Source organism: Chiloscyllium plagiosum, chromosome 25, assembly GCF_004010195.1.
Source record: "Chiloscyllium plagiosum isolate BGI_BamShark_2017 chromosome 25, ASM401019v2, whole genome shotgun sequence".
In the NCBI taxonomy this organism is placed as follows: Eukaryota; Metazoa; Chordata; class Chondrichthyes; order Orectolobiformes; family Hemiscylliidae; genus Chiloscyllium; species Chiloscyllium plagiosum.
Window position 1 is genome coordinate 43,213,617 of NC_057734.1, and position 12,781 is coordinate 43,226,397.

The 12,781-nt window shown below is 39.9% G+C and overlaps 1 protein-coding gene across 5 annotated transcripts in view; it reads left to right on the forward strand.

Annotated features, from left to right (window-relative positions):
* The first annotated feature begins 2,601 nt into the window (after window positions 1–2,601).
* The window catches only part of mzt2b (mitotic spindle organizing protein 2B), a 31,304-nt gene continuing 21,124 nt past the window's right edge, over window positions 2,602–12,781 (forward strand). The window contains exons 1-3 of one of the 5 annotated variants that reach the window (XM_043716011.1): window positions 2,602–3,109; window positions 5,937–6,178; window positions 10,441–10,589. In XM_043716011.1, coding sequence (XP_043571946.1) covers window positions 5,997–6,178; window positions 10,441–10,589 — 331 coding nt within the window. In that variant the 5' untranslated portion in view covers window positions 2,602–3,109; window positions 5,937–5,996. The remainder of the gene's footprint in view (window positions 3,110–5,936; window positions 6,179–10,440; window positions 10,590–12,781) is intronic. The other 4 variants (XM_043716014.1, XM_043716012.1, XM_043716013.1 and 1 more) reach the window with 4 other exon arrangements.

Sequence of the window (12,781 nt, forward strand, 5' to 3'; positions counted from 1 at the left end):
TACAAATACTATTTTAAATTGATTCCTGTAGAGCTTGTGCAGCATTCCCTTTTTTTTTGTCTTTCTTCACTATTATTATGTGACTGTATAAAATGCAATAAAGCTTTAAATTGTATTTTGGCCTTTATGAAGTAATTTACAGTTTAAGCTTTTCAAATCTATTTCTTTGTGATACTGTATCTCAGTACTGCTTACTGGATTTTTCAAACCTTTCTAGGTTTACCTACATTTTAGTGATCAAAATGGTGGCTACATGCATCTAAGACTTTTCCACCCTCTCCGCCCAAGTTGGGGTTTTCTTACTCCTTCTTGTGGAAAATGCAAGTTTTTCTGCCTTTTGTAGTCTAAAACGCCAAACACTTTCTTTGACACAGTTTTTAAAATAAAGTCTTTGTAAATCTTCTCACTGAAATTGTGGTTTAATTAGGGAGTCTCAGTTCTTTTAAACGACTCAATTTTTTTCTAACTTCCTTCTTCTGCTAGATTCTTTCAGTAGATTTCTTTAACTTCTCATCTTAAATAAATTGGGACGCTTTCCCAATTCTGTAATCCCAGTCAAAATTTGTTTTCTGGCTTTTTCACCATTCCTTGCAGCTGTGCTTCATTGAGTCAACTGGTGATGGCAGCATTGCTCAATGAGAGAGGTGAGATCCCTCTACATACTCCCTTGGCCTTTTCTGTTTTGGCAACATTTCTCAAAGTTATCCCCTTCTCCCTTAGGAATCTCTACCTCCTAGAACCTTCAGTTGTTCTTTGCTGGGCCTCCTTTGCTATGAATTCTGTATTTTCTGCCTTTTCTCTCTCTTTACCAGTTCAAACTCTTGCCCCAGAGTTTTTTATTAATGAAATTTGGGGGCGGCATGGTGGCTCAGTGATTAGCACTGCTGCCTCACAGCTCCAGGGACCCAAGTTCAATTCCCACCTTGGGCGACTGTCTGTGTGGGTTTCTTCTGGGTGCTCCTGTTTCCTACCACAATCCAGGGTAGGTGAATTGGCCATACTAAATTGTCCCATAGCATTAGGTGCTAAGTGTCAGAGAGGGGAATGGGTCTGGGTGGGTTCCTCTTCAGAGAGTCGGTGTGCACCTGTTGAGCCTCAGGGCCTGTTTCCATACTACAGGCAATCAAAGAAAGGTTGGTGGCATGGTGGCTCAGTGATTAGCACTGCTGCTTAACAGCGCCAGGGACCCGGGTTTGATTCCCACCTTAGGTGACTGTCTGTGCTGAGTTTGTACATTCTCCCGTGTTTGTGCGGGTTTCCTCCGGGTTCTCCAGTTTCCTCCCACAGTCCAAAGATGTGCAGGTTAGGTGAATTGACCATGCTAAATTACCTATAGTGTTTGGTACATTAGTCAGGAGTGATTGTGGCGGAATGGGTCTCGGTGGGTTGCTGTTCACAGATTTAGTGTGGACTTGTTGGGCCGAAGGGCCTGTTTCCATACTGTAGGGAATGTAATCCAATTCTTCTGAATAAGGTCTTGACTTTGGAGTGCTAAGCTTGCCCTTTTACTGCTTCCATAGCTGCTGCTATGATTCAGTTAGTGTTTCAGTGCTCACAGTCTGTGCCTTCTTAAATCAGTAATACTTGTAAAGAGATAAATTCATCAGTTTCGATTTTTTTGTCTCCTGGATTTCTTCTCCATGAATAAGAGTCAGATCTACATCACCACAACCATGTGGTATTTTCCTGATATTTTGAGGTATTTGCCACCCAATCCGATCACCACTTCTCAATATTACTTTTTAAAAAAGAAAATACATTTTCCCCACTGGGATAGAATTCCTTGTCTCCATTCACAGATTGTGTGACATCAGAATTGGTGCAATCAATGTAACATGAAGATTAACCCTTCAAATTCTTACATTATACAACCCCAGTCAATGCCAATTCTTTTCTGCTAAACCTCAGAAAATGGTACTTTCATTAAACACCTGGAAGTAGTGTTAGGTGAAGGGGTAAATGTAGGGGAATGGGTCTGGGTGGGTTGCGCTTCGGGTCAGTGTGGACTTGTTGGGCCGAAGGGCCTGTTTCCACACTGTAAGTAATCTAATCTAATAACCAAAAAAAACCAGCCCACAGGCTCCCCCAATAAACAAAATATTGGACAGTACAGGATTCAAAACCTTTTTCTCATATGTGCTTTCATGTCAAAAATTCATCAGTTGAACACAAATAAATTCCGTCGTACTCAAGCATTAAGTATTTCGGCATTGTTTTTCAGTGTTGAGGATCACCTGAACTTGGCATTTCCCATTATATACTTGGATGGACTGGTCGTTGTGGGTCCTGTTGAAAACACAAATTGTTCCCTGGAGGAAACAGCACAGCCGTTTTCTTTCTCAGTTAAAAACCACACCGCACCAGGTTATAGTCCAACTGGTTTATTTGGAAGCACTAGCTTTCAGAGCGCTGCTGCTCCTTCATCAGCTGGTTGTGAAGTATAAGATTGTAAGACACAGAATTTATAGCATTTATAACTCTGTACACCCCAGTCCAACACCAAATCGTTTTCTTTCTCATATATTTAGAGGAAGGAATAAATCAATTGCTTTCTCAAAATAAATATCAATGGTTCACTACCGCAGTTAGGCAGTAGTGTGGGGGGGAAATTAAAAAGTAAATAAACGAACAGGAATGTCAAAACACTCTGCTCAAAAAAGAAACAAAATGGTTATGAGAAATATAACCAACACAGGCGGTACTAACGATAACGTTCAAGATGTTGGAAATTCGATCATACCTCGCTTTAAAATATAGAAAGAATGAGATAAATTTAACAGTAGAGAGTCTGGTGATCCAGCTCCTGGGGAGAGGGGTTTCCACAAGGGGGTGGAACTGTTGTGCGAGCACCCGGAGGAAGACGGCGTTGCACCCGCGACCCTGGGACCGTTTGTGCGAGGCCGCAGTTTCCAGCCGGCGGCAGTGGAGGAAGCGCAGGGCTGGTGGTTGCTAAGGGCCGGCGGGTTGCGGGGAAGGCGAGAACCAACAAAGGCCCGACGGAGGAGGGGAGAGGAGAGGTGGTCTCGGAGTCCGGCTGAAGGCGGCGGCGGCGGCGGCGGCTCGGTGTACATCCGAGGAAGGTCTCCTCACCGGCTGAATTGTCTCTGGTGCAAGTGTTTAAATATTGCATTAATTCAATCTACTATTCATGTTAACTTGATTTAAAATATTTACCTGATTCTGCTCGAAAAGTAATAATCCGAAAGCAAAATGAGGCTGAGTATCGCAAATGTATCTCTACAGAGGCTGCCGAGTATCCCTATTACGTTTTTTTATGTCAATGGTACAGTTGATTTTAAATTCCTCTGAGTAAAGACTAATCATTTGGCTGTAGTTGGAGCACATTTTGTATTTTAATTCCAAGCAGTAGACTTCAATAGCAGACAAAAACAAAACAATTTTCTCAACTGGGCTTCAATCAATAGTAGAGTAGTGAAAAAACAATATTGTGGCAGTGCATGTAGTAACCCAGAGACAGACATTAGCCATTGATTTGGAAAGCTAGTGCTTCCAATTAAACCTGTTGGACTATAACCTGGTGTTGTGTGATTTTTAAAATTAGCCATTGGACTTGTTCTGCCATTCAGCTTTACCATGAACTGATCTGTACCTCAATCTCATTTATCTGCCTTTGTCTCTTTTTGGGAGGAGAATTCCAAATTTTTGCTGCTCTTTGTGAGGGACAATTTTGCTTTTTTTTTTAGATTACCTTACAGTGTGGAAACAGGCCCGTTAGCCCAACAAGTCCACACCGACCCGCCGAAGCGCAACCCACCCATACCCCTACATTTTACCCCTATATCTAACACTGCGGGCAATTTAGCATGGCCAATTCACCTGACCTACACATCTTTGGACTCTGGGAGGAAACCGGAGCACCCGGAGGAAACCCACGCAGACACGAGGAGAACGTGCAAACTCCACACAGTCAGTCGCCTGAGGCGGGAATTGAACCCGGGTTTCTGGCGCTGTGAGGCAATAGTGCTAACCACTGTGCCACCGTGCCGCTTTGTTTACCTTAATTGCATAATTGGTCACCATAATAAAAATTATAACTTAAAGGTCATATTCTCTTATTCTGAGTTCTCCTACCAGTGGAACCAAATTGTTAAGCCATCAGTTAGCCATTAATATTTGTTTTATCAAATCACTTTATCATTTTTAAATAGCCCTTATGGGACCCCACAAGACAAGTTTGTTGAACCTGCTTTCAATTTCATGTTTTAAGCCCTGGTTTATCATTACTGACTACATGTCATTAGAAAGAGCTCTTACATGATCCTTCCTATAAAATATGACATTCAATATACCTACAAATAAGTAAAAGTTAATTTTATGCAAAACTGTTATCATGTCTTAGACTTAATGTTAATGCGGTAATGAAAAGAGAAAGTATAGATGCTCAGATCAGACAGCATATCTAAGGAAAGCATAGGCAGAGTTGATGTTTCAGGTCAATGACCTTTTCAATGGAATTGGTGAAATGTTCGACCTGTTTTCTCTTTGCAAGTTCTCCTTGACCTGTTGAATATTTCCAACACTTTTTGGTTTTTATTTTGAGTTTCCAGCATCAGCTATATTTCATGAATGCAGTGATTTTGTAATGAATAATGCAAAATTTGTTCTTTAGTAAGTTTTCCATTAGTTGAAACTTTATTGCTGGAACAGCACAGCAGGTCAGGCAGCATCCAGGGAACAGGAGATTCGACGTTTCGGGCACAGGCCCTTCCCGAAACGTCGAATCTCCTGTTCCCTGGATGCTGCCTGACCTGCTGTGCTGTCCCAGCAATAAAGTTTCAACTTTGATCTCCAGCATCTGCAGACCTCACTTTCTCCTCGTAAGTTTTCCATTAAACTACTTCGTTTCCGTTAATTTTGTGAGAATGATGTGGTGTTTCTGTTTAGTAGGAAAAGGCAAAGCCATTGGAGAGGTATTGCATATTATATCAGGAAGAGTGAATGGGATTCAATGATCATGGTACTAATGCATCCTAATAACTAATTATAGAGCATAATGGTTGCAACCAAGGTGAAGAATATGTCCTCAAATTCTGGAACATACTTCAAGTTTTGAGAAGATTTGTAGTTCAGGTTGAGGTTCTGGATGTAGGTTTGCTCACTGAACTGGAAGGCTTGTTTCCAAATGTTTTGTTACCATACTTGGTAACATCTGCAGTGAGCTTCCGAATGAAGCACTGGTGGTATAGCCCGCTTTCTATTTATAATGTTTGTGTAGAACAGACTTTCCATAGAAGAATTGGACATGTAAATTAATAAAGAACTTCCCTCATTATATAAACATAAAAACATTGATCAAAGTAACTGCAGGATATAAAATGGTTAAGATACTAATAAATTAGTGTGATATGATTGAAACCACCTGTAACTAGACTTCCTGCTGGTTGAGGTATGGTAACCATTTAGAGCATCATCTTAGAGTGCAAGAGATACAGGTATTGCCTTGTTACTTCGAGTCCTGTGGTTCTATTGCATGGAAACAAGCCCTTTGGCCCAACTTTCCCATGCTGCCCTAGTTTCACAATAAACAAGTTGTATTTGCCCTGCATTTGCTCCATTATCCCTTCATACCTATCCCATCAATATACCTGTCTTAATGTTTCTTAATGATGAAATTGTACTCGCTTCCACCACTACCTCTGTGGCCTGTTTGAAACACTCATGACTCTGTGTGGGAAGAATTGCCCCCTCTGGACCCTTTTGTATCTTCCCCCCTCCCTCCCACCTCACCTTAAACATATGCTGTCTAGTTTTAGAACTGCCTACCATGGGGAAAAGGTTTTGGCTATCTACCATATCTATGCCTCTCATGATTTTATAGGCCTCTATAAGATCACCACTCAGTGTCCTACACTCCAGAAGAAGAACGTCCCAGTCTATCCAACCCCTCCTGATAACCTTAATTATGTCATCGACAGCCACGGGTGAAGTGCCCGAAGATTGGATTTCAGTTCGAAGGATTGTTCCAGTGATTACAGATGGCTGTACCACAGCAGGCTGTGAGTTCTGGCCTCGAGGCGCAGCAAACCCTCCTGGCCACAGTCAGTGGAAATGTACAGAAATACGCAGTCAAGAAGAAGAAGATTCTCAGTGCAGAAGAGCTAGAGTTGTATGAGCTAACGCAAGCTGCCGGTATTGTCATGGACCAGGAAGTCTTTAAGTAAGTCTGAAAATGATCACAAAGGTGAGAAATAACCCTGGAAATCTGAAATTAAAATTGGATAATGCTGGAATGGCTCTTTGACTTGAAATATGATTAAACTTTCCTGCAGGTTTTAATTGATTCTTCATAGCTTAGCAAATAATGCCTGTCTGTGGAATGGTAAAATATGATGCTTATGAAGCAAATTATTTTCTCAAGCAATGAACATCTGGACCACAGTGCTGCTAAGATGCAGACATTGCAAATTCTTATCTTTATAGGAACATAGGATCAGGGGTAGGCTATTCAGCCCCTTGAGCCTTTTCTGCCATTTAATGAGATGATGACTGATCTGTGACCTAACTCCAGTTACTTGCCTTTGGTCCATATCCCTTAATACCTTTGCTGAACAAAAATGATTTATCTCAGATTTATAACTGATCCAGCACCAGTTGCCATTCATGGAATATTATCTCTTGAATAGGATTGTTTGAGCAAAGCCTTTTATAATGCTCCTTCTGGTAGACAGGTTAGTGAGGTTAAATCGCATGGGATCCAGGGAGAGCTAGCCAGTTGGATACAAAATTGGCTTGACATAGGATACAGAGAGTGATGGTAGTGTTGTTGTTCAGACTGGAGGCCTGTAACTAGCGATGTGCTGCAAGGATTGCTGCTGGGTCAACTGCTACTCATCATTTATGTAAATGATTTGGATAATGCTAAAATTGGCTGTATAGTTCACAGTGAATAATGTTATCTAAGAGTCAATGGGATCTTGATTAACTGAACTAGTGAGTTGAGGAATGGCTGATGGAGTTTAATTCAGAGAAGTGCGAGGTGTTGCACTTTGGTAAGACAAATCAGGACAGCACTTGCACAGTTCATGGTAGGCCCCTGGGGAGTGTTGTTGAACAGAGAGACCTAGGGGTGCAGGTACATAGTTCCTTGAAAGTGGTATCACAGGCAGATAGGGTGGTGAAGAAAGCATTTGCCTTGCCTTCATCGGTCAGAGCATTGAGTACAGAAGTTGGGATGTCACGTTACGGTTGTACAAGACATTGGTAAGGCCACATTTAGAGTCTTGTGTACAATTCTGGTCACCCTGCTATAGGAAGGATGATATTAAACAAGATAGGGTGCAAAAAAGATTTACAATATTATTACTGAGACAGGAGGGTTTGATTTATAAGGAGAGGCTGGATAGGCTGGGACTTGTTTCTCTGGAGCATAGGAGGATGAAGGGTGACCTTTATAGAAGTTTATAAAATCATGAGGGGCATAGATAAGGTGAATAGCTACGGTCTTTCCCCCAGGGGAGCCCAAAGATAGAGATGAGAGGCGAAAAATTTTAAAGGGATCTGAGGGGGAACTTTTTCACACAGAGGGTGGTGCATGTATGTTATGAGCTGCCAGAGGATGTTATAGAGGTGGGTACAATTACAACATTTTAAAAGACATTTGGACAGTTATGTGGATAGAAAAAGTTTCAAGGGATATGCACCAAATGCAGGCAAATGGGACTAGTTCAATTTAGAAAACCTGTTCAGCATGGATATATTAGGCTGAAGGGCCCGCTTCCATGCTGTATGACTCTATTATAGAAAGTATGCGGTCAGTACAGTCAACATCCAAGGAGCACAAGAATCGACCTTTTGGACATAAGCCCTTCATCAGGAATTCCTGATGGAGGGCTTATGCCTGAAACGTAAATTCTCGTGCTCCTTGGATACTACCTGACCTGCTGTGCTTTTCCAGCACCACACTCTTGACTCTGATCTACAGCATCTGCAGTCCTCACTTTCTTCTAGTCAGCGCAATGAAATATATGCTGTGCTTCAGTTTTACATGCAGTTAGCCGTAGCTAAGTTTTAGCGCTCTCAGCTCTGAGTCAGAAAGCCATGAGTTGAAATTCCTCTCCATAGGTTCGCAGGATTAATTCCAGAGATAAAGGTTTGTCCCAAGGGGAGACAGTGAGCAGTTTAGGCCTATACTTTTTAGAGTTTAGAAGAATGTGAGTAGACCTAATTTAGATATATGATGCTAAATGGGATTGACAAAGTAGACTTAGAGTAGATGTTTCTCTTTGTGGGCAATCTAGAACAAGAGATCATGGTTTTAGGCTAAGGAATAGCAGATTTAAAAGGACTAAGAATTTTTTCTTTTAAAGTGTCATGAATCTGTGGAATTCACTACCGTAGAGAGTGGCGAATGCTGGGATATCGAATAAGTTCGTGGAGGAGATAGACAGTGTTTTAATTAGTAATGAGTTAAGGGGAGTGGGCAGGAAGTTGGACTTCAGACCAAGATGAGATCAGCCACAATTGTATTAATTGGCTTTGAAGGATTGAGGGGTATAAATACCTACTCCTGCTCCTGGTTATTACATTTTTATATATTGGAGCACATAATCTAGGCTGACACTTCAATACATTTGTGAGCAGTAGATTTTTTTATTCACTCCCTCATGTATGCTCAACAATTCAAATTACAGCTGATGTACATTTTGACTTCACTTTCCTGCCTTAGTTGCATAACATATTGTTATCCTTGTATACCAAAAACCTCGTTTTTGACATTTTCAATTTATTTCAACTCTGGTGCTTTTTCGGATAGAGGAATTTGCTTTCTGATACACCCTTGAGCAACCTTCCTTGAATATTAACGTTATACCTTAAGTTATGTTCTGGATTATTCCACCAGTGAAAATCGTTTGTTAATTTATTCTATCTTAATTAACCTCCAATAAGTCACTTTTCCTCTCAAAAGAAAACAGACATAATTTCTTCAACAATGGGAGTGCTGTGCTGTGGAGATGGCATTTTCCTTGGATGAGACATTAATTCAAGACCAATCTGCACGCTGGTTTGGATATTAAAGATCTAACCAACATTCATCACTCAATTTACACTATTAAAATAGATCCTGTGATCATTATTACATTGCTGTTTTGTTGTGCCTTGTTGCATTCAAATTCTTCATAAAGCACAATGAGACTTAATGAGGTCATGAAAGTACTTCTACAAATGTAGGTTTGTTCATCAGTTATCTTGAATACCTTCAGTAGCAGTGATTTGTACAGAAAGAAAAGTTATCTATCTCTCTTTGCCATTTCTGGGCTGCTTGTAACATTCTCTGTCTTCATTGTCATTCAGTCCTGTAACCTTTTTGAATGCTAAGGTTGTCCTTTCTCATTACTGTTTAATTTTTGTTGAAAGCTTATTTTGAAATGTTAACCGATTTGTATATTTTCAGAAACATTCATTTTCTTTTGCTATTTTGCCTTTTTATTATTTTGGAGAAAGTGAGGACTGCAGATGTTAGAGACCAGAGTCGAGAGTGTGCAACATTTAAGAGGCATTTGGATGGGTGTATGAATAGGAAGGGTTTGGAGGGATATGGGCTGGGTGCTGGCAGGTGGGACTAGACAGGTTTGACTGAAGGGTCTGTTTCCATGCTGTACATCTCTATGACTCTATGGTGCTGGAAAAGCACAGGTCAAGTAGCATCCGAGGAGCAGGAGAATTGATGTTTTGGGCATAAGCTCAGATTCCTGATGAAGGATTTATGCCCAAAACGTCGATTCTCCTGCTTCTCAGATGCTGCCTGATTGACTGTACCCCCATTTTTTATTTTGGCCTAATGAGTGTTTGGCATGCACTTACCCTGTCATTAGGCTAAATTTATAAGAAGTTCACATAAGCATTTTTGTTACTTAATGTAGCGTGCATTATCTAAAGACTCAGCCTACAAATCTGAGTTCTTTTGTTTCTTTTTGAGCTCATTATTTGCGGTGCTGGATGGTGGAGGGATCATGCTACATAAGTTGCATTTATTCTACAGTTCTCATGTCCAAACGTTTCTCCTGATTCAGCAGAAAAATGCATTTATCTTCCATACATTTTACTTCAGGGTTAATTTTTAAAAAGCTCCAGAGCTTGGTTAAGGTAATTTGTTTTGCCTCAATAACGCCAGGTTGAGTTATCTCAACCTTTCTTTAGATCAGTGGCCAAAACCTCCCAATCATTCGCCTTGTCTTTTGAACAATTTGATATCTCTTTGTCTTTTAAATGAGCATACAATTTTGGGGACATTTTGTGATTTATTTAAGTTACTCTTAATGCTTTTCAAGATTTTCCTGTACTGTAAACTGTACTGTTCATCCTTGTGATGTCCCTTGAGGTGACACTTCAAGCAAGGCTCATTGATTTTGTGACTATCATCTGCTGAGTTTTGGAAGGATCTTGTTCATCTGATGGCTGTGTCTGTTTCTCACCTGTCAGGATAATTGTGGATTTGTTGAAGATGAATGTGGCTCCATTGGCAGTTTTCCAGATGCTGAAAGCCATGTGCGCAGGACACCGAATTACAGAGATGTCTTCAACTGAGACGCCATGCACAACAACACAGAGCAATCTCGCAGACACCAGAGGTGAGAAACTAACAGCTGACTGACCAATGGAAGTAATGTCCCAATATCATTATCATTACATCTATTTCGTGTATTTTGAGCTTCTAATTTCTCAAATCTTGTTATTCATCCAGAGTTTGTGTGCTGCACAGAGGTGCTGTGTAAAGATTTTTAAATATTGGAGTTCTCAGTTATTAGCTGCTTTTCTCCAAACATGGACAATTGTATTTCAATTGAAAATACTTTCGCAATTGAAATCTTGAATTTCAAATGGGAACTTGTCAACTTAGTATCTAAAGAGCATTTCAAAAAACTTTGTAGATAATCAAAAGTTCAAATCTGATAAGCTCAGTTTCTTGACCATTCTTTAATGCAAATGGACCTGGCTCATTGTCATAAATTCCATTTCCCAGTTCTCCAGTTTATTTCTAGGAATGATAAACAGCATAGTGAGATCCTGATCTTGGCCATGGTTTCAGAGCAAGGATCTTCCATGAAGGGAGGGAGTTTGGTCGGCACTGTTGCAATTTGTCCAAAAACTGATTCACTGCAGGTTTTAAAGGTCAAAATAAAGCCATTTACAGGAGCCAGGAGCATGCTATCTGCCATCTACTCAACCAGGAATGGTATGCCAAATAAAAAAAAAGAATTTGAGGTGAAATTAATGCAAGTTGGAAGAAAGCCTTGCTTTTTAAGGACTTGCCACATAGCGTTTCTCAAGGTATTTCAGAATAAAATTAAATGCATACTGAAATCTTGATGTTGAAACAAGAAACTTCCTCCATTATTTATTTGAATGTTGTCACGAAAATCTGGGGCTGTAGCAAGACAAAAAAGAAACTTGTGTTTAAAAACCTTTGGAAAGAAGAAAGATGTCTGTATTAATGTACAGTATAAATTAGAGCAGTAAACCTTCTTACTCTGACTAGCATATCGTAATTTCACATTCAGAAGTGATTGTCCTGTCTCAGTTACATATTTCTTTTGACTACACAACTCATTGATTTCTGAAGAAAATCTGTTTAGCTCCTCTTCATTTGTTTATGGTGATCTAGCCTCCACAACTCCTGAGTAGAAAATTTCAACCAGTAACCAACCTCTAACGGAATAAATTCTTTTGCGTCTCAGTTGTAAATATGTTTCCCCTATTTAGAGATTCTCCACTAGCGGAAACCTCTTCATAGGATCTACTCTGTCAAGCCTCATACATCTTTGTATGTTCCATTAGATCACCCCTCATTCTTCTAAACTTAAGTAAATAAAGTTTAGCTGTCTTTGACAATCCTTTCAATCCAGGAATCAGCCTAATGAATCACTTGAGCTAGCTCCAATGCCCGTAAATCCTTTATTAAACATGGGGACAAAAACTACACAGTACCGCAGGTGTGGCCTCACCAACACCCTCTATGGTTATAACAAGATACCTATTTTTATATTCTAACCTCTAGTAATAAAAGCCAAATTTTCATTTGCTTTCTTAATTACTTGTTGCACCTGCATGTTTTTGTTTCATCATATCAACAGTACTCAGATCCCTCTGTGTTATAATTTTTGGACTCTGTCTCTCTTACAATTCTTACAATCAAAGTGCATGACCTAACTCTTTCCAGCATTAAAGTCCATCTGCCAGGTTTTTGGCCACCCACTTAACTAACTTCTCTCTCTTTGCAGATTCTTTGTCTTCATTGCAACATGCCAGCCCATTTTATTTTGTATTGTTAGCAAATTTGGATGCATTACACTTTCCCTTCTTCCAGGTCATTAACATAGTAATTTATTGAGGTTTTAGCACAGACCCTTTGAGATATTCTCCTACTTACAGTTTCCAATCTGAAAAAGACACATTAATCCTGATTCTGTCTTCTATATGTTAACTAATCTTCAATTGATGCTAGTACTTTACCTTCAATACTGTGAGCTCGTATCTTGTATTATTACCTTTTTATGTTGCATCTTATTGAATGTTTCTGTAAATCCTAATACATCATATCTTTCGGTTTTCCTTTATCAACTCTGTTTATTTGTTATAGCCTCAAAGAACTCTAAGAAAATTATAAACATGATTCTAGATCTCCGGCACCACCTCTGAACCCAAATAAGGTTGAAACATTATTGCCAGTGCCCTGAAATTTCTGCTCTCGTTTCCTTCATTACACTTAATGCGTTTCGAACTTTAGGTATCAACAGCCAATCCAATATCTAATATCACTTCC